This window comes from Pseudophryne corroboree, chromosome 4 (genome assembly GCF_028390025.1).
Source record: "Pseudophryne corroboree isolate aPseCor3 chromosome 4, aPseCor3.hap2, whole genome shotgun sequence".
Lineage (NCBI taxonomy): Eukaryota > Metazoa > Chordata > Amphibia > Anura > Myobatrachidae > Pseudophryne > Pseudophryne corroboree.
In genome coordinates this window covers 420,540,840-420,563,225 of record NC_086447.1, presented here as the reverse complement: position 1 = coordinate 420,563,225, position 22,386 = coordinate 420,540,840, and the positions used below count along the sequence as shown (strand labels likewise).

At 46.1% G+C, this 22,386-nt stretch overlaps 1 protein-coding gene across 6 annotated transcripts in view; it reads left to right on the top strand.

Moving 5' to 3' along the window:
- The window catches only part of FILIP1 (filamin A interacting protein 1), a 393,141-nt gene that overhangs the window by 298,648 nt on the left and 72,107 nt on the right, over positions 1–22,386 (top strand). For all 6 annotated transcript variants that reach the window (XM_063916831.1, XM_063916828.1, XM_063916829.1 and 3 more), the window contains one exon: positions 8,061–8,239. In XM_063916831.1, the coding sequence (XP_063772901.1) occupies positions 8,061–8,239 (179 nt within the window). The remainder of the gene's footprint in view (positions 1–8,060; positions 8,240–22,386) is intronic.

The window sequence follows — 22,386 nt, the reverse complement described above, 5'->3', positions numbered from 1 at the left end:
GCAGCTATTGGGAAAAATTCACTCAATATAGTGTTAATCCCTAAATTATATAGCGCTCTGGTGTGTGCTGGCATACTCTCTCTCTGTCACCCCAAAGGGCTGTGTGGGGTCCTGTCCTCAGTCAGAGCATTCCCTGTGTGTGTGCGGTGTGTCGGTACGGCTGTGTCGACACGTTTGATGAGGAGGCTTATGTGATGGCAGAGCAGATGCCGATAAATGTGATGTCGCCCCCTGTGGGGCCGACACCAGAGTGGATGGATAGGTGGAAGGTATAAACCGACAGTGTCAACTCCTTACATAAAAGGCTGGATGACGTAACAGCTATGGGACAGCCGGCTTCTCAGCCCGCGCCTGCCCAGGCGTCTCAAAGGCCATCAGGGGCTCAAAAACGCCCGCTCCCTCAGATGGCAGACACAGATGTCGACACGGAGTCTGACTCCAGTGTCGACGAGGTTGAGACATATACACAATCCACTAGGAACATCCGTTACATGATCCCGGCAATAAAAAATGTGTTACACATTTCTGACATTAACCCAAGTACCACTAAAAAAAAAAAGGGTTTTATGTTTGGGGAGAAAAAGCAGGCAGTGTTTTGTTCCCCCATCAAATGAGTGAATGAAGTGTGAAAAAGCGTGGGTTCCCCCGATAAGAAACTGGTAATTTCTAAAAAGTTACTGATGGCGTACCCTTTCCCGCCAGAGGATAAGTTACGCTGGGAGATATCCCCTAGGGTGGATAAGGCGCTCACACGTTTGTCAAAAAAGGTGGCACTGCCGTCTTAGGATACGGCCACTTTGAAGGTACCTGCTGATAAAAAGCAGGAGGCTATCCTGAAGTCTGTATTTACACACTCAGGTACTAGACTGAGACCTGCAGATAGTGCTGCTGCAGCGTGGTCTGTAACCCTGTCAAACAGGGATACTATTTTGCGAACATAAGACGTCGTCTTATATATGAGGGATGCACAGAGGGATATTTTGCCGGCTGGCATCCAGAATTAATGCAATGTCCATTCTGTCAGGGGGGTATTAGAGACCCGACACTGGACAGGTGATGCTGACTTTAAAAGGCACATAGAGCCTTATAAGGGTGAGGAATTGTTTGGGGATGGTCTCTGGGACCTCGTATCCACAGCAACAGCTGGGAAGAAATTTTTTTTACCTCAGGTTTCCTCACAGCCTAAGAAAACACTGTATTATCAGGTACAGTCCTTTCGGCTTCAGAAAAGCAAGTGGGTAAAAGGCGCTTCCTTTCTGCACAGGGAAGAGGGAAAAAGCTGCACCAGTCAGCCAGTACCCAGAATCAAAATTCTTCCCCCGCTTCCTCTGAGTCCACCGCATGACGCGGGGGCTCCACAGGCGTAGCCAGGTACGGTGGGGGGCCGCCTCAAAAATGTCAGCGATCAGTGGGCTCGCTCACAGGTGGATCCCTGGATCCTTCAAGTAGTATCTCAGGGGTACAAGCTGGAATTCGAGGCGTCTCTCCCCCGCCGTTTCCTCAAATCTGCCTTGCCGACAACTCCCTCAGGCAGGGAGGCTGTGCTAGAGGCAATCCACAAGCTGTATTCCCAGCAGGTGATAGTCAAGGTGCCCCTACTTCAACAAGGACGGGGTTACTATTCCACACTGTTTGTGGTACCGAAACCGGACGGTTCGGTGAGACCCATTTTAAATTTGAAATCCTTGAACACATACATAAAAAAATTCAAGTTCAAGATGGAATCGCTCAGGGCGGTTATTGCAAGCCTGGAGGAGGGGGATTACATGGTATCCCTGGACATCAAGGAGGCTTACCTACATGTCCCCATTTACCATCCTCACCAGGAGTACCTCAGATTTGTGGTACAGGATTGCCATTACCAATTCCAAACACTGCCGTTTGGACTGTCCACGGCACCGAGGGTCTTTACCAAGGTAATGGCAGAAATGATGATACTCCTTCGAAAAAGGGAGTTTTAATTATCCCGTACTTGGACGATCTCCTTATAAAGGCGAGGTCCAAGGAGCAGTTGTTGGTCGGAGTAGCACTATCACGGGAAGTGCTACAACAGCACGGATGGATTCTATACATTCCAAAGTCACAGCTGGTTCCTACCACACGCCTACTGTTCCTGGGGATGGTTCTGGACACAGAACAGAAAAAAGTGTTTCTCCCGCAGGAGAAAGCCAAGGAGCTGTCATCTCTAGTCAGAGACCTCCTGAAACCAAAACAGGTATCTGTGCATCACTGCACACGAGTCCTGGGAAAAATGGTAGCTTCTTACGAAGCAAAATTCCATTCGGCAGGTTCCATGCACAAGTGGTCGGGATCGCATCTTCAGATGCATCGGCTGATAACCCTGTCTCCAAGGACCAGGGTATCTCTACTGTGGTGGCTGCAGAGTGCTCATCTTCAAGAGGGCCGCAGATTCGGCATACAGGACTGGGTCCTGGTAACCACGGATGCAAGCCTTCGAGGCTGGGGGGCAGTCACACAGGGAAGAAATTTCCAAGGACTTTGGTCAAGTCAGGAGTCGTCCCTACACATAAATATTCTGGAACTGAGGGCCATTTACAATGCCCTAAGTCTGGCAAGGCCTCTGCTTCAAAACCAGCCGGTACTGATCCAATCAGACAACATCACGGCAGTCGCCCATGTAAACCGACAGGGCGGCACAAGAAGCAGGATGGCGATGGCAGAAGCCACAAGGATTCTCCGATGGGTGGAAAATCACGTCTTAGCACTGTCAGCAGTGTTCATTCCGGGAGTGGACAACTGGGAAGCAGACTTCCTCAGCAGACACGACCTACACCCGGGAGAGTGGGGACTTCATCCAGAAGTCTGCCAACTGTTGGTAAACCGTTGGGAAAGGCCACAGGTGGACATGATGGCGTCCCGCCTAAACAAAAAACTAGATATTGTGCCAGGTCAAGGGACCCTCAGGCAATAGCTGTGGACACTCTAGTGACACCGTGGGTGTACCAGTCGGTTTATGTATTCCCTCCTCTGCCTCTCATACCAAAGGTACTGAGAATAATAAGAAAACGAGGAGTAAGAACGATACTCGTGGTTCCGGATGGGCCAAGAAGAGCTTGGTACCCAGAACTTCAAGAAATGATATCAGAGGACCCATGGCCTCTACCGCTCAGACAGGATCTGCTACAGCAGGGGCCCTGTCTGTTCCAAGACTTACCGCGGCTGCGTTTGACAGCATGGCGGTTGAATTCCGGATCCTAAAGGAAAAGGGCATTCCGGAGGAAGTCATTCCTACGCTGATAAAAGCCAGGAAAGAAGTAACCGCAAACCATTATTACCGTATTTGGCGAAAATATGTTGCGTGGTGTGAGGCCAGGAAGGCCCCAACAGAGGAATTTCAGCGGGGTCGTTTTCTGCACTTCCTACAGTCAGGAGTGACTATGGGCCTAAACTTGGGTTCCATTAAGGTCCAGATTTCGGCTCTGTCGATTTTCTTCCAGAAAGAACTGGCTTCACTGCCTGGAGTTCAGACATTTGTAAAGGGAGTGCTACATATTCACCCCCCTTTTGTGCCTCCTGTGGCACCTTGGGATCTCAACGTGGTGTTGAGTTTCCTAAAATCACATTGGTTTGAGCCACTTAAAACTGTGGATTTGAAATATCTCACGTGGAAAGTGGTCATGTTATTGGCCTTGGCTTCGGCCAGGCGTGTGTCAGAATGGGCGGTTTTGTCATGTAAAAGCCCTTATCTGATTTTCCATATGGATAGGGCAGAATTGAGGACTCGTCCCCAGTTTCTCCCTAAGGTGGTATCAGCTTTTCACTTGAACCAACCTATTGTAGTGCCTGCGGCTACTAGGGACTTGGAGGATTCCAAGTTACTGGACGTAGTCAGGGCCTTAAAAAATTATATTTCCAGGACGGCTGGAGTCAGGAAAACTGACTGGCTTTTTATCCTGTAGGCACCCAACAAAATAGGTGCTCCTGCTTCTAAGCAGACTATTGCTCGCTGAATGTCACGATCCGGGTATCTGGACGCCATTTCTTACCCATCAGATGCCTCCTAAGGCTGGCTCAGCGCTCCAGGACCGGATCCCATCTGTTATCCTGATGTGCATATTCCCGCATCCTCTCCTGTCTCTCTGGACGCTGTCACAGTAACGCCTTATACATCTGGCATGGCGTCTCCCGCGGCCTCCGCCGCCGTTCCTGAGCTTCTGCATTCAGAGTGGCGATTACGTCAGCAGCGGCCTCCGCTGTGTCCGCGTGGTTGGATGTGCACCTGTCAGCCTGGCGTCTCCTGTCTCCGGTGGCCGGCGCCGCCATTATTGTTTTCCAGACCACATGGATTACAAACCAAACTTCCCTCCAAGTGTCTGCATGGGCGCAGCCATCTTGGATTCTGTCATCTGATCATATTCACCAATCTGCTGTCTGTATTATTAATTTGCATAATTGCCTAGCCAATGCCTTCCTTGCTGCAGGTATAAATAGGTTGTGCCTGAGCAAGGAAGGCGTCAGTGCTTTGGTTGTCAAACCTAGTTCCAGTTTGTCTCTCTCCTGTGAATGTCTTCCAGGTTCCAGCTCCTGTCTCCAGACTTCTGCTATAGAGACCCGCACCAGCATTCCATCTGCGGTGTAGCCTGACTCTCCGATCCATTCTGGACTCACCTGTTTCCAGCTACAACATCACCTGCTTCCAGCTCAGCTTCCAGCAGTGTACAGCTTCTCTTAAAGGGCCGGTGTCCTTTCTGCAGTTTACCACTCTCCACCGGTATTATTATTTCTCCGCTCTCAAATTCTACATTTCATCTATATTGCATCGCTCTCAAGCTTTATCTATTATTTAACTGGTTCCAGCCAGTATCCACTCCGTGCCAACACCTGTCTGGTTCTAACCAGTACCCACAGCAGCATTTTATCTACAGCAGTCCAGCTTTCCCTGGAACACCAGCTGGTACGACCCTGGGCTTTCCTCATTGCTACAGTTGAGCCTGGTAAGGACTTTCCAACTTGCAGATAATAAGAACTGTCTCATACCACCAGAGCTCTGTGGCCCCTGCCACCCTGTAGTACCCAGGAACTGTATTATTATTTCTCTGCTGATTTTTATGTTTCTTTTTACTGCTACTGTGATGCATGGAGTTTGTCATAAATAAATATCATTGACTTTTACTCAAGTTGTCGTGGTCACGCCTTCGGGTGGTTTTCTCTTCATGTTACTTACATGTCCAGGGGTCTGATACAACCTCCCAGGTTCCGGTACATCTCAGCCCCTACAACTGAGGCTGCCTTCCGTCAGCTCAGGCCCTCAGTTGTGACACTGAATTTGTAGCACAATTCAGCTGGAGCATTCTGCGGCTGGATTGCCGCATCCTAAATAAGTAAAAGCCCATTCCACGTGGAAAGTGGGCTCATCTTGGGCGGCTGCCCGAGGGGTCTCGGCTTTACAACTTTGCCGAGCTGCAACTTGGTCAGGGGCAAACACGTTTGCTAAATTCTACAAATTTGATACCCTGGCTGAGGAGGACCTTGAGTTCTCTCATTCGGTGCTGCAGAGTCATCCGCACTCTCCCGCCCGTTTGGGAGCTTTGGTATAATCCCCATGGTCCTTTCGGAGTTCCCAGCATCCACTAGGACGTTAGAGAAAATAAGATTTTACTCACCGGTAAATCTATTTCTCGTAGTCCGTAGTGGATGCTGGGCGCCCATCCCAAGTGCGGATTGTCTGCAATACTTGTATATAGTTATTGTTAACTAAAGGGTTATTGTTATGAGCCATCTGTTGAGAGGCTCAGTTATGTTTCATACTGTTAACTGGATATGGTATCACGAGTTATACGGTGTGATTGGTGTGGCTGGTATGAGTCTTACCCGGGATTCAAAATCCTTCCTTATTGTGTCAGCTCTTCCGGGCACAGTATCCTAACTGAGGCTTGGAGGAGGGTCATAGTGGGAGGAGCCAGTGCACACCAGGTAGTCTAAAAGCTTTCTTTTAGTTGTGCCCAGTCTCCTGCGGAGCCGCTATTCCCCATGGTCCTTTCGGAGTTCCCAGCATCCACTACGGACTACGAGAAATAGATTTACCGGTGAGTAAAATCTTATTTTTTTTATTTAATCATTACTTTATTTTGGAATGAACGCTTTGTAAATGACTTCTGAAACCCAAAGTGAAAAGATTAACAAAAAAAAAAAGAAAAAAAAAGGTTGTGGAGTTGATAAGGATAATGCTTCATTGGGACCTTTAGCTACATTTTGAAGAAATATAACCACTTTATGGCTAAATTCAATTAGCCGTGGTGTTCTGAAAGCATACCATGTCTTAAATTAACATGCTTAGTTTGCGGTAATTTCTGCATGCGTGCTTCTGGTCGAGATATTCAGTTGGAAAATGCTTATCACGAATGTTGCGTAATAATTCTGCCTGGTGTTAGCCACATTAAATGTGGGGAAATCACCCTGTACCCCCAAAAAGTGGCAAATATCATTGGATAACAGTACGGAAGGCTATAAGCAAAGTATCTGTGGCTCTTTAACGTCAAGTGTCAAATAGTTCATTTTTGCATTTATTAATGACAGTGAAAAAATGATAGCAAGTAGGGCAACATGGCTGCTGATCCAGCCTGCCATGCTCATCCTCCATCGCAATCCCTATTACCGGGCATTCATTGTGATGCATGTTATGCTAGTGTTGCACCCATCTCCTTTACGAATACCCGCCTGGCTAATGCACTGTGTTGGGAGACTCACAATGACGTATGGACACGGGTAGCAACATACAGTATAAGGGGGATGATTGGCAGGGGTGGGGGTGATAGGCAAGGGTAGCAAAATATAAGGGGATGACTGGCAAGGGGTTGAGGGAATGGACAGCAAAATATAAGGGGGATGTTGGGCAAGGGTGCATGATGGGTACAGGCAGCAAAATATAAGGCAAATGATAGAAATGATTGGCATGGGGGCATGATGGGCATGGGTAGAAAAATATAAGAGGGACAATTGGCAAGGGGGGTGATGGGCAGCAAAGTATAAGTGGGATGATGGGCAAGGGATATGATGGCATAAAAATCTATAAGGAAGATGATGGGCAAGGGGGTGATGGGCATAAAATAAAAGTGTAATAATGGGCATAAAATATATGAAGAGTGATCGGCACACAATATATGGTGTGGTGGAAGTGATATTCATCAAATATATAGGAGCCAGATGTAAATCAAAGCTCTCCCCACTGTAATGAGTTCCCTCCAATTCCACTGCAGTCCCAGATGGCACACCAGACAGGCTGCACACCTTGACGTGTTTTGCATAGAAACTTTTTGAAAAGGCGGTCAGCAGGTGTATTACAATTTCACCTATTTATGCCAATATCCATCCAAAGGATCTTATCTACCCATACTTGGAGTAAGGAGGTCACTGTTCAAATTTCTATAGGCACTGGGTTTTTTGTATTTTTTTATTTTATTAGGACAATGCAATATTGCATGCATTCATACAGTATATGTTTTTATAGTGATCGTAATTTTGAAAACACTCACAGTGCTGAGATAAGCAAATATTCTTCAAATGACGTTGTACTAGTTATGGGCGCTGGTGCTGCCCTTCCATTTGCTTTTTTAGTTGCAGTGATTAGAAGCGTGCTGATTATATAATGTTACACACATTACAAGTACATTTTTAGCACTATTTAATTTATTTTAAACCACTAATACTGTGCAGCCAGACCCTCCTCATCCACCCACCTACCTTCATTAGACTTTAAGTTTCCATAGAGGCACATTACATACATCTATAGTCATCCTTTTTATGCAATGAAGTCCTGAAAAAAGCAATTAAAATTCTTATAATACTTTAAAACTTATGTGTGCTTTGAACTGCCTTTGGAGCTCTTTTAAATGAAAACATTTTCCTGACTCCCTTCATTTCTATAGGGTACCGCTAAGCACTTCCAGTACATGCTTCCCTTGTGAATACACAGTTGAAAAGTAAGCACACATATGACATCACTGACCTGAAAACACTTACTACATGGCTAATAAACACTACTCTGTGAATGTGGGTATAAAATAAAAATCCTTCTATTTTTTCCCCTTAAATGTAACCAGTTGGACCGACTTGAAGAAAAGCAGAAAGAAACATACCGGCGCATGTTAGAGCAGCTGCTTCTGGCAGAGAAGTGCCATCGTAGAACTGTCTATGAACTAGATAATGAGAAGCGGAAGCACACCGACTACATGAACAAGAGTGATGACTTTACCAACTTGTTGGAGCAGGAACGTGAAAGGTAGGCGTAGAAAATAAAATAAACATTGATTGTGTGGGTCACACTTGGCATGGGGAGACTCTTGGTAGAAGTCATGTTTGCATTGTCTGTATACTAGTGCCTCAGCTCTCGGCATACAGTGAAGGCAGCCATTTTGACAATTCAAAGTATCATATCAGATGCCTCAGTGTTTACAGGCTGCACTCTGCTTCAGATTTACAGGCTGCATTCTCATCAGTATTTATTTAGCACTTTATATTTGTCCATATTTGATGTATTCTTAATTACTGCAATTAGACCTATTGCATCACCATGCTAGAAGTCTACAGATTAGGGCTTGGAATGGAAGAACATTTCATTAGAAGGGAATGGTATTGTCTATAAGAGTCACAGAACCTACTGCTTTTGCCATTTTTGAAAACAAATCATAAACAGATGGGAAGGGCCATTGCTCATCAGTTTACTCTAGGCTTTCTGAGGATAAATAACCTGCAGATTAAATATTAAGACATCCCTTCCAATGTTGTAAATCACATCACATTGGGGATGTTCCCACATCAAAATAGGTGTGGCCATGCTGCCTGAGGTGTGTGTAGCATTTTGAAGTGCTAGGCCACTCACAAGCTCCTCCCCTAAACACACAGGAATTGTAGCCTGCTCCAGAGACACTTGTCTGGTGTGTATGGCACATGCTCACCTGGATGATCCCGGACATACCTCACAAACTGTCCCCCACAAACTGGGAATATCCTTCTGAATTTGGGAGGTAATAGTGCTATAAGACCTGTGGTATTAGGTATCAGGTCTACTGTCCTGTGAGAGCCAGCCCAAGAAGTCACTCATACGGGCTGGGGGAGGTAAATAAATAAAACTAGTTGTGTCTACATAAATGTTAGGGTTAGGTTCAGGGGTTGGGGGTTAGCGTAAGTGTTAGGGCTAAGGATGCCTTAGGAAATCATTGTCGAAATTATGACTATGTTGACAATTTATCAGTTTCAACACAGAGACTGTTGATATGACGAACATGTCAACATATTGTCTGTCGAATTTTTAATCATGTCTCCATGGTCAACATCAACGTAATAAACCAAACCCCAAGGAAGAAACTTGTTCCACTGATGTGATACGACTACGGTAATTTCAAAAGTGATTTATTATGAAATGTAAAAGCAAGCAATGCATGAGGACTAATCCATACCATCAATACCATACCATCCATACCATTAATCCAATTATTATCAGTGAAATTAGCAATTACAATAACCTACAGTAACTAGTGAAATCCTGGTTAGGATTACGAGTGTGATATATTCATTTAAACTGCTTCGTAACCATCTCACTGACCCCTTAAGTGCCCTTTAAACACGTCCAATGCAAGCCATGATTTGGCACACAGCAGATACTTTCCAATTTTCTCACCATGGAATAGACATACTATCAGGCAGCTCAAGGTCCCGGTGTGTAGTTATTGGGTCCAGCACTCATGTAATTCTCACCATCAGGCTGTTTCTCCTCTTCAGCTGGGGATCATGGGCCCGCTGTTGTAAACATTGCGACAAAGTCAAACAGATAATCCCAATTCAGCCTGCCTCGGGCACAGGGAATGTGCCAGTGCATTAGGCTTCACACTCCAAGTCTCCAGCATTCCTGATCTATGTTATTGATGCCAGTGTATGACCCAGCTAAGTTTCTTACACCTCCTTTTGCATGAAGCCCTTTGCATTGTTCTCTTGCATAGGTTTTTGACCCCACCTAGTCAACAGAACTGTTTTTGTTGTCTATTCCTTTGGCTATGATGTTCCTTCTCCGTAACCAGATGCAAATTGCTGACTACATCTATACTATCATGCTAGAAACCAACTCAAGGGATTGGGTCCTTTATATTGTTAGCAGCAAACCCAAATCAATGTTCAAGGAACCCTGGTGACATTAATATAGAGAAAAGGAAGTGCTGATAAACCATGAAAAATGTATTCTATGAAAAAACATATAATAAAATATATTTTATGGCTTACCAGTGCATCCTTTTCTCTAGATTGGTTGCATCTCCTGTTTTTTGGTCAGCACCCCATCTAGAAAGCAACAGTTATTCCATATTGTTATTCACCGGACTGGCGCTCCATGTTATTGTTCCCATCGCTGTCGCTATATGGCATTACATCTCTCCCAATCTGTCAGGATGTGTTCCATGCAGTATTGCTGCCAAAGTCTGTTTCTCTTCTCACATTGAGCTGCTGCCACCAGGTTATGGACTCAGCCATCTTGCCTCTGATCAGCTGACTGCTGCTTAATCGATCTCTGACCTGATTCCCTGCACATGATTCATGTGATCTATCAGCAGCAAGGCAACCTATATAAGTCTCTCCCTGGCCATGGTCCTTTGCCAGAACAACTTCTGATGTAACCTGCTTGCTGCAGTAGCTTCCAGTCTGCAGTTATTCCAGAGTTTGGCTCCACAGTCTAGTGTGCTCCATTTGCTGCTGTGTAACTCTCAGCGCTAGTCATTGCTAACTATGGGGGTAATTCCAAGTTGATCGCAGCAGGATTTTTTATAACAATTGGGCAAAACCATGTGCACTGCAGGGGAGGCAGATATAACGTGCAGAAAGAGTTAGATATGGGTGGGTTATTTTATTTCTGTGCAGGGTAAATACTGGCTGCTTTATTTTTACACTGCAAATTAGATTGCAGATTGAACACACCCCACCCAAATCTAACTCTCTCTGCACATGTTATATCTGCCTCCCCTGCAGTGCACATGGTTTTGCCCAATTGCTAACAAAAATCCTGCTGCGATCAACTTGGAATTACCCCCTATGTGCTCTTCACAATTTCCAGTGTGTTCATGTGATGCTTCTTGTACCAGTTACTACTACTAGGTGCTCTCCACAGTTTCCAATGTGTTCCTGTTATACTCCCAGCACCAGTCACGATTACTGGACGTTCTCCACAGTTTACACAGTATTACTGTGATAACCCAGTGCCAACTACTTCTAATGGGCACTCTTCACAGTTTCCAGTGTGCTCCTGGGTACTCTCAGCATCAGTCATTACTGTTTGTCACTCATCACAGTTTCCAGTATCCTATATGCTGCTGTGTTAACCCTATATCCTAGAGTGCTGTCAGAACCTCAGTTGTCTCATATGTTGTGGCTATTGGATGTCATATCGACTAGAATCCTCAGTGACTTTTATGCTTTGTCTGAACTGTGCGCTCTCTGCAGTCTCCTGTACTCATTCTTTTCACCAGTCCCTTATGGTAATTAGTGATTTTACCATTGTGCCTACCAGTGTCTGCCAGTATCAATAAACAAGTTCCTTTTCACTTATGAGGACAAACCTCATCAAACCTTTAAGTTTTCTTCCTACGACCTCCAACCATATACAAACCTCGGGTCCAGCTCAGAGTCCTGAAAACTCACAGATTCTTAAATACAATATACACATATTAAGTACATACATTATCGCACGTTACTGTGATATTATTGTTGTCCCTGATTAATACCAGCCTTGCTATTGGTAGCACAAATCTCAGCTAATAGTGAAAATCTATCAAATCTGCTCAAGATTTTATAAACTTTAATTGCAAGTGTACAAATACAGTGTAGAACAGAATTCTGAGGAATGGTGATGCATAAGTTGAACAGGAAGATTTTACTGCCAAAACGTTACACCACTACATAATGCATGCCAAGCCTGGCAACAGAAATCTTGGGGCCCAGTACACTCATATTTTTGTGGCCCACCATCCGTTCCTGGTAGGTGTAGGCCGGTTGGTGATTGGCTTATTCCCCGTTTCTCTCCAGTGCCATGCCCCTGTGTGTTTTCATCCCAATCCCAGTGCCTTCAGCACCATTCCCCTCTCTGTCTCTCCATATCCAGCCTCATCCCCCTCTCTGTCTCTGCATTTCCAGCATCATCCCCTTCTCTGTCGCCAGCCTCATTCACCTTTCTCTCTCTATGGCCTCATCCCACTCTCTGTCTCTCCAGCCCCATCCCCGACTCTTCCATCACCTCCGCCCTTCCTCCCATATCTCTCCAGCTTCAGCAAAACCCAACCCTTCCCATGTCACTCTGGCTCCAGACCCTGCCCACCTTACCGTCTCTGTCCTCTACTGCTTCTCTTTGTCTTTCAGTGGAGTGACCAGTGGCATATCTATAATGGGTGCAAGGTAGCAGTGCACAAGAGCCCCTGGGTCCAGGGAGGCCCACACCGCACTCTCTGCGCCCATATTCTTCAATACTCACCTCTCTAGAGTTCTGCATTGCAAAATCGCTGGGCAAATGTTTCAGTGGCAATTATCCCAGCGTTTTGTGCTTAAACAGTAGGGGCATCACCATGAAAATGGCCACAGTGCCATTTTCCCAGAGACCTGTGCATGTGCAGAAGACTCTAGCACACCGCTAGAGTATGCTAGTGATCAACGCTGCCATCAGCTGGCTAGAGAGGAGGGGGCCCAGATGAAAGCTGAACATGGGCCCATACTTCTCTCAATAAATCCCTTGGCATGACATCATGATGTCATGTGCGATCTGTTGCAAGACATAGTTACCTACATTTTCTTTCTCCTCTCCGGGAGAAGCCCGGAGAGGAGACGCTGCAGTGTCTTCGGGGGGCGGGGCCGGACTGTGGCATCACTAAGCCCCGCCCCTGCATCGGGAAATGCCGCGATTCGCGGATCCGCAGGAAGGGGCGGGGCTAAAATGACGCAATTTGCATCATTTTAACCCCTTCTCCACCCGACGGACCCGCGAATGCGGGAGGTTATCTCTCCATCCTGCTCGCATCACTAGGGTGCGAGCAGGATGCGGGAGACTTGCCCACTCTTCCGGGGGTGCGGGGGGCTACCCCAAAAAACGGGAGCCTCCCGCAGCTTCCGGGAGAGTAGGTAAGTATGTTGCAAGAAGAAAAAAAAACTTTATTGCACCAGGCTCACCCTTTTAGCAAGCACTGCAGGCAGCACTCAAAGCCTAACCTGGTCTCTATGTTTTCCTGAGTGGCCGTGGCACCTCAGTTTCTCGGGCCTGGTACACCTGTCAACCTAGTATCCTTCTGTTGCTGAACCTGCCCCCATTCAGCCATCACCTGGTCCATTTACATAGAAGTTTTTTGTATGCATCTTTCCTACTATCTACATTAAATGCACAAATTATTCCATGTCTAAAATCAGGCCTGTGGTCATTAGTTTCTGAGAGTTGTAGCTGGCAATTACACCATGTTCTCTGCAAAGCCCTTAAATTTGGTGGAATTATCTTAATCCAGCACATTAATGCAGACAAAGCACATCCCATCCTCCCAGACCTAATCAGAGTCACCCAATCTAATAAGCAAATATTTGTTCATTTTTCAATAGCCATCTCTTCTCTGCTTATTCATCCTCTGCACTATCAAACAAATGTAAGACAGAAACAGTTATGTATTGTTATCATAATAGCACTTAGGTCCGTCCTGACCTGATCTTTTATGAAGAACTTAGTAATGTAATGTCTATAAAAACATATAAATATAACACAAACAGATAAGTAGTTTTTTTGGTATAGTCTTTAATGCAACCATTTAGTGTTTTATTAACAGTTATTTAAACCCATTCACATTGCATTTACCTTCTGCTCATGAGCATCTTTGTATTTAAATGGATAAATTACTTTGAAAAAGAGAAAATCATCTGGGGGATATGTATAAAAAAGCGAGATGCTGCTGTTTAAGGGAACAGTTTAAATAGATAGATCTCAGAAAGACTGTGCATACTGTGATTGACTTGACAGTGTTTAATTTACCATAATCAGATTACAGTTATTGTAACTCAGAAATGCATCAGGAATAAAGAAAAATCAATCTGTTAATGGACTTTTTTTTAAAGATAAATCTGTTGTGAATGTTATCTGATAGGTATTTTCAAATATTTCAGACTTGTAATAGGTACAAAAATAGAATAAATCAGAGCACAAAAGCTAGACCAAATGATCTGGCTTTGGGGAAGGTCATTTAACAGAGAGTGAACAGAAAGACCAAATGTTTGTAGACTCATAGGGGCCCATTTATCGTTAAATACCTATATTTGCGGCTTAATTCCCAAAGACACCCATTTTAGGGTGTAACCACAAATATTTTGTATTACTTTAATGTATGACAGAGGAGATATCTGCTGCCATCCCTCCATTCCCACCTGCAGCTGCAGTCCACATATTATTCTATGGGGAATACGATGCTGTGAGATTTACCAAGCTTGGCTCCCACATATAACGCCATCTGACATACTTGCCTACTTTTGAAAACTAGTTTCAGGGAGACTATAGTTTGTAGTATTATGTGCTGCAGAAGCATACAGTAGAGGGGGTGTGCCAGGCTCTGTCCAAAGGGTGTGTCTATGGCAGGGACGTGCGGTGAGCTAAATGGCTCAGGAGGCACTGGCTAGCCCCAGAGCCAGATTTACATGCAATATATGAGCCAAAGGGTACATCTGCACATTATACACATGTGCAGCAGTATAAACTCCTGGAAATTTGGTAAGGTTTGTTCAGAGATGTGCTGAAAAGATACACAGGTGAGGCACTGCCTCACCTGCCATAGACTTTTTACTCCAGAGTTTTGGCTATAAAAATTATTAGAATAATGCAAAGAAGATATTTCAAACAAATTATTTCTATTTTTCGTATATTTTATTCAGTCAAAACTCTGGCACAAACGTTAGTATGACAGGAAAGGCTCTTCCTCACCTGCCTCACCCCACCACATGTCACTGGTCTATGGTCACTCAGGGGTATTTTTAGTGTATTATGCTGGTTGCTGTGATTTTATATTAATGCTATTAAAAGCCTTTCCCCTGGTGTACAAGCAATACACAAGGGCTGGGACAAACACTTTTAGCCCCTTCAGTCGCAACCATGTGACGCACAATCTTTTAACAGCCCTATGCTAGGTGCAGAATCTGTCGGAGTATGGCCTCCAGTGTGCATGGTTAGACGTCAGACTCTGAAACTACGCCTGCTACACTCCAATAACTTGCTCATCAGACTGAATATCTTTGTGCGTCTGTTTAGCCACCTCCCGGGAATGCCCAATACATTCTAGTCAGTGTAGTGCAATCGGTCATGCATCTTTGTGCACACACACCATGGGATGCATATGCTATACAACTTTTTAAGATATATAGGGGGAGATGTACTAAGCAGTGGTGAAAGTGGAGAAGTGAGCAGTGGAGAAGTTGCCCATGGTAACCAATCAGCACTGACGTAACATTTATAATTTGCATACTATAAAAGTATACAGAGCAGCTGATTGGTTGCCATGGGCAACTTCTCCACTGGCTCACTTCTCCACTTTTATCACTGCTTAGTACATGTCCCCTATAGATTGGTAGTTGCAAAAAAAAAAAAAGTTAATGTATGTGATCACTGGCATTGCATGTGACACTGAATCAGTACCAGTATAATGTAACACTGATTGACTCAACCAAAATGAGTCATCTGACAAATCACTTTTACAACCTGCACTGTTTGGGCTGTGTAAGCAGGCCCGGCGCTATCCGCTCAGCAAAGGGATCCAAAACAGGTAGGCGCCAGGCTGGAGAGCTGCTCTCCCCACTCTGCATCCCTGTGCTGCACCTGGGCCCCCTGCTGCTGCAGGCTGCTGTGCCTGCCTCTACCCCCCTGCAGTGTCTGTATCCTGGATGAAAAGGGGGTGGGGCTAAATGGAGCCGAGGGAGCTACACAGGACCAGGCTGCAGAGCCTGAGAAGTACAGAAACTGCAGTCATGCAGATGGTATGTGGAGGGAGAGTGAGAAAGTGTATGTGTGTATCTGTGTGTGTGTGTGTGTGTGTGTATCTATGTGTATGTATGTATGTGTGTGTATCTACAGTATGTGTGTGTATCTGTCTATGTGTGTGTGTGTGTGGGGGGGGGCATAATTTGTATAAGTGGCACTTCTGAGGGCATTATATGCAACTGGCACTACTACAGGGGCTATTGTGTGTATAAGCAGCACTACTACAGGGGCTATTATGTGTATAACCGGCGCTACTACAGGGGCTATTATGTGTATAAGCAGCACTACTACAGGGGCTATTATGTGTATAACCGGCACTACTACAGGGGCTATTATGTGTATAAGTGGCGCTACTACAGGGGTTATTATGTGTATAACTGGTGCTACTACAAGGTTTATTATGTGTATAGGCAGCGCTACTACAGCTGCTATTATGTGTATAGGCGGTGCTACTACAGGGGCTATTATGTGCATAAGCTGCACTACTACAGGGGCTATTATGTGTATAAACGGCGCTACTACAGGGGCTATTATGTGTATAGGCAGCGCTACTACAGGGGCTATTATGTGTATAAGTGGCGCTAGTACAGGAGCTGTTATGTATATAGGCGGCGCTACTACAGGGGCTATTATGTGTATATGTGGCGCTACTACAGGGGCTATTATGTGTATAAGCAGCGCTACTACAGGGGCTATTACATGTATAGGTGGCACTACTGAGATTATTATGTGTATAGGCGTCGCTACTACAGGGACTATTATGTGTATAAGCGGCACTAATACATGGGCTATTATGTGTATAAGCGGCGCTACTACAGGGACTATTATGTGTATGAGCGGCACTAATACAGGGGCTATTATGTGTATAATCTGCGCTACTATAGGGGGTATTATGTGTATAAGCGGCGCCACTACTGGGCACATTATGTGTATAAACAGCACTACTATGCGCGGGGCAATGTGAATAAAATTGTGCTTATGTGTGGCGTAATTTTAAATGGGGATACAATTGTGTGGCCACACCACTTCCTTGTGAAATCACACCCCTTTTTGCCGCGCGCTGCCCCTTTGTAAAATATGGGTGGGCGCAAATTTCTAGTTTGCAAGGGGGCGCCAAACACCCTAGCACCGGCCTTGTGTGTAAGTATTTGGGAAATATTAACCAGATAATTTGAAACAAGGGGCCTAATTCAGACTAGATCGCTGCAGTGGCAGTCTGAATCCCTATGTGGAGTGCGCTTGCGCACCCCGGGAGCCCAGTGAGATGCTAAAAGCATCTCAGGGCTGCGATCGCCTCTGCTTGATTGACAGGCAAAGGCGGTCGCGAGGCGGGAGGGGGCATGCCAACGGCGTTCAGACGCCCTTGGCGGGTAGCGGTCCGGACCATTCTGGGGGTGGGCCGCGGCAGCTGCGTGATGTCACACGCAGCCGCTGCGCCCGGGACGCAACGAGTAGCGGCCTGCTAGTGCGTAGGAGCTGCGCTGGCAGGGAACTACTCAGCGGGTGCAAAAGCATCGCCGCTGTGCGATGCTTTTGCACCCTTGCTGGGGGGAGGTAGGGCCTGACATTCTGGGCGTCCCCCCGCATGTCTGAGAAACTGATCGTAGATAGATCTGAATTACCCCCAAAATACAGAGAAATTGCAGACTGTAGAGTATTGATAATTGTAAACCAATTCCAGTGACACAGAAATAGCAGTGCAGCCAATACATGGACATTATGCATACTATGCATGGACCTGCTCTCCTGTGGGCTGACTGTAGAAACTGCAACTCTCCAAGTCCTTCATAGATGCGCTACATGCTGCTGTGCTGTGTAACAGCTCCACAGGATGAAGCTCTGGTCTCAGTCCCACCCCCTCTACACTCCACTTCCTCATTCCAGCAGCAGCAGCCTAGCCCGGAGCCTGCACTGTGCTGCTGCCTGATGTTGCCATTGATAAGAAAGCTTGCCTGTTGTACTCTAGGGACAGAGGAAACAGATTAGCGACTGAATGATGATGTGCCTGTCTTTCACAGGGAAACACACCCTACCCAGGAGTCTTCTTTCTTTAACTGGGCATTTAAATAGTCCCCATCATCTTACCTTTTTCAGCACTTTGCTATGGATAGCTTTATTGCTGACTATTAGAGGACGCTGTCTTGCTGCTACAAGCCACACACTTACTGCTTCATCACTGCTAGGAGACACAGTCACAGCCACCCACAATCAGAATCAGCTTTATTGGCCAGGCATACTTGAATATACTAGGAATTTGTCTTCGGTTTGCTATACAACAGCCAAGTAGGTAACAGATAAGCAGGTGGGGGAGGGGGGAGTGAAGTCATACAGATAGGTATACCGTAGGGACACAAGTGAGTTACATGTACATCTAGTCAGTCAATGTTCAGGAGTTCAGCAGGCAGACCGCTTGGGGAAAGAAACATTTGAGTCTTCTGGTGGTCCGGTGGGGACAGCCCTGTAACGCCTACCTGAAAGAACCAAGTTAAACATGCTATGGCCGGGGTGTAGCTGGTCCTTTACTATCTTCGTTGCCTGCTTTTTAGCTTTGGACAGGTACAGGTCCTGGACTGAGGGAAGGTCGGCCCTGATGATCTTCTCTGTGGTTCTGACCACCTTTTGGAGCCTGCATCTGTCCCTCGCGCTGGTGGAGCCGTACCATACCAGTATCGAGGAGCACAGTACCAACTCCACAATTGCGGAGTAGAAGAGGAGCAGGAGCTTCTGTGGGATGTTGAACTGCCTTAGTTGCCTGAGGAAGAAAACCTCTGCTGCGCTTTCCCAATAGTGGCGTCAGCATTGGACCCCCCTTTAAGGTCCAGGGAGATTGTGGTCCCTAGGAACTTGAAGGAGTCCACTAGCGATACCACACTGTCAGCAATCATTAGCGGAGGTGCACTAGCTGACTTCTTCCTAAAGTCCACTATAATCTCAACAGTTTTGAGGGGGTTGAGCTCAAGGTTGTTGTGGCTGCAACACTGGGCCAACTGGTCTACTTCCCATCTATAGGCCGATTCGTCCCCGTCCTTGATGAGGCTGATGACGGTGGTGTCGTCGGCGAATTTGATGATCTTTACTGATTGTGCCTCTGAGGTGCAGTCATTTGTGTACCTGCTTTCACCACCTGTGTCCTATCTGTCAGGAAATCTACTATCCAGGAACAGGTAGCTTCTGGGACCCGTAGGCGAAGTAATTTGGGGTGGAGGATGCTGGTGACGATTGTATTGAAGGCCAAGCTGAAATCGACAAACAGGACCCTCGTGTAGGTACCGGGAATATCTAGGTGCTGTAGAATGTAGTGCAGGCCCAGGTTGACTGCATCCCCAACACACCAATTTGATCGATAGGCAAACAGTAGTGGGTCCAGCTGGGGTCCAGTCACTGTTTTCAGGTGATTCAAAACCAGATGCTCTAACGTTTTCATGACCACAAACATCAGTGCTATCAGCCTGTAGTTGTTCAGGTTCGTGATAGAGAGTTTCTTGGGGACCGGGACGATAGTGGACCTTTTGAGACATGAAGGGACTTTCTGTAGATTCAGCGATTTGTTGAAGATCTTGGTGAATATGGGGGCGAGCTGGGCGTTGAACCAGGGCTTGTTGTTGTTGTAAATGTGGTAAGTCTTGGTAGGTACACACATGTCCTCACAGTAGCTGATGTAGGAAGTGACAGTGTCTGTCAGGTTGTTCAGGTCGGTTGCCGAGGCTTCAAAGACCCCCATTCCGTGCAGTCGAAGCAGGCCTAGAGCTTCATCTTAGCCTTGTTGGTCCATTTCTTAACAGTCTTGATGACAGGCTTAACCGCTCTCAGCTTCTGTGTATAGGTAGGGAGTAGGTGGACGAGGCAGTGGTCAGATAGGCTGGAATAGACCGGAAGGCAGACTTGAGGGTAGTGTAGCAGTGGTCAAGGGTGCACCTTTCCCTTGTGGAACATGTGACTTGTTGTTTGTACTTAGGTAGCTCCTTGCTCAGGTTAGTTCTGTTGAAGTCACCCAGCAGCAGGCGAGGGGGGTGTGGATGTACACTCCCACAAGGACAATTGAGGCAAATTTCTGGGGGAAATGGAAGGGGTTGCAGTTGATACTTAGCATCTCCAGGTGAGGGCTACATGATTTGCCTAGGATCGTGACATTGGTGCACCATCTGTCATTGATGTAGAAGCAGATGCCACCATCCTTCGTTTTTCCTGAGAGAACCTTGGAGTGATCGGCCCTGAAGACACCGAAGCCCGGCAGAGACATTGGGTTGTCCGCAATATGGTCGTCCAGCCACATCTCCGTAAAGCAGAAAATGGACAACCCTGTAATACCTGACCCTGCGCTGCCAGAAGGAGGGACAGTTTGTCTAACTTGTTTGTCAGTGAGCGCACGTTCGAGAGCAAGCTCGCGGGAAGTGCAGACCAGTGCCCTCACCGCCGCCACCTAATTAGGGCGCCTGCATGACAGCCTCTCCTCTGAGCCCATGAGGGCCTCCATCATTCTCTTTCTGGGGCCGCCCATGCCAGTCGCCGCCCGGGCTGTGGGGGACCGCGGCTGTTTGGTCATCCACTTCGGCATACACAATGTCTGCATCCCTGCCACACAGGGCAGCGAGGGCTGCAAGGACCGCTGATCGGCCCGAAAGTGGGGTAAGCACCGCGAGAGTTCTCCAACTTACGAGGGCTTCCGTGCTGTATTTGATCACCAGTGGCGGAGACAAGAGCAGGGGAAAACAGGGGGAAACAGGTATTTTGGCTGAGCTGCATAGCTCCGAGGCAGCCATCTGCGGCACCATCTTGGATTGAAATCGCTATAATCATTATTGCTATAACCTATTACTGCTCTTTAATCCAATGGGTATATTTGAAACAAGTGATAAATAAAATAACTTTGCTTTTTCTGTTGCTGATTTAGTTAATTATTCCAGGACAAAGCAGGTTTGCGGAAAGGTGTGAAAAATGTCAGTGTGAGAGCCTTTGAAGTAGATTTCTTGTGGGGGTAGTGATAACGTGTCCTGGGGAATGGCTCCTGCAACTTGAAATGAACAGTGACCCTTCAGCTAAACAGAGCCTGACTATACTGTATATTAGTTGATTAATGCAAGAAGTCAGAGTTATTTGTTGCTCAGAGAACAGAGGTGAATGATGTCTAAGTGAGGGGCTGGATGGAGCCAAAGATAGGTTGTAGTCCACAGTACCATGTCTGGGATGTCCAATGCAGAGTATAGTAGATTATAAACTGAAGGACTTCTCAGTGGAGAGATGCAGAGGTTTCAATCCAGTGTGTATCCCATCCGTTGGTTTTGATGAGATGTCCATGTAGCTCCAGCTCCAGAGTGATCGGACTCCTCTTCAGTAACAGTGATACATCTGGACTTACGCATTCTTTTCCCTTTTTGTGGCAGCGGGAGACTCTACCCAGAACCGGGAGTCTCCCACATTATGTGGGAGGGTAGGCTACTATGAATCTAAAGATGGCGCTAGCCCATTGTAGCCTATGGGGTATACTTTTCATAATTAGCCGGCAGAGGGAATGGCCGCAATGCATGTGCAAGAGTCCCGTTTTTACTCCAAGCACATTGCAGGGACAGGCTCTGAAGATTAGTCAGTAATAAATAAACTTGTCCAGTATAATCGCATACTGCAATGCGATTTTGGGCACCCAGATCACATTGAGTATGTGAGTAATGATAAATAGACTCCATAGGGACTATAATAAAGCTATATTGTAGAAAACTTCAGTTAGTAGGACATGAATTTGTGCATAAACCCTACCAGTGTTGGGCACACTTCTCATCCATTGCACAAACTACTATTGCAACAATATTTGTATATTGTCAGTATATTTATTATTAGTTCCACCAACAAGTCAGAAACCACTCATGTAAATATAGACAGCTAGTCAGTATGAATTCCAGAAGCCGGCTTTTATGAGATTCACTTTACCTATTTTAGGCACATAACGCAAGTATTAGTCTCTAATACAGAAATAACATCACAGATATATCTTCATACATCTTGGAGCCTCAATACCCCACGCAGCAGGAGATGAATTGCCAGGCCCATGCAACTCTATTAATGTCTGGCGTCGTTTTTCCCCCCAGAAAATGCGCCTTATTCTCATCGCTATCTGAATAAGGTGTACAAGCAGCCTCTGTTGATTCAAATATGTGGCATGCCTATATTCTGTGTACTACCACACCTGTATCTGCATGCAAAATGCTACATTACTGTGTTTTCTAGAAAATCACTGTAGCGTAGCATTTCGGATGCAGATACACCCACAGTCGCACACAGAATATTGTCATACCGCATATCATTTTAATCAGCATAAGCTGCTTGTGCCTGCCTATTCTCAACGTTTTGTAAGTAAGTCACTATTAAATGGAAAAAGTTGCATGAAAAGATGCTTGGTGCTACCAGGT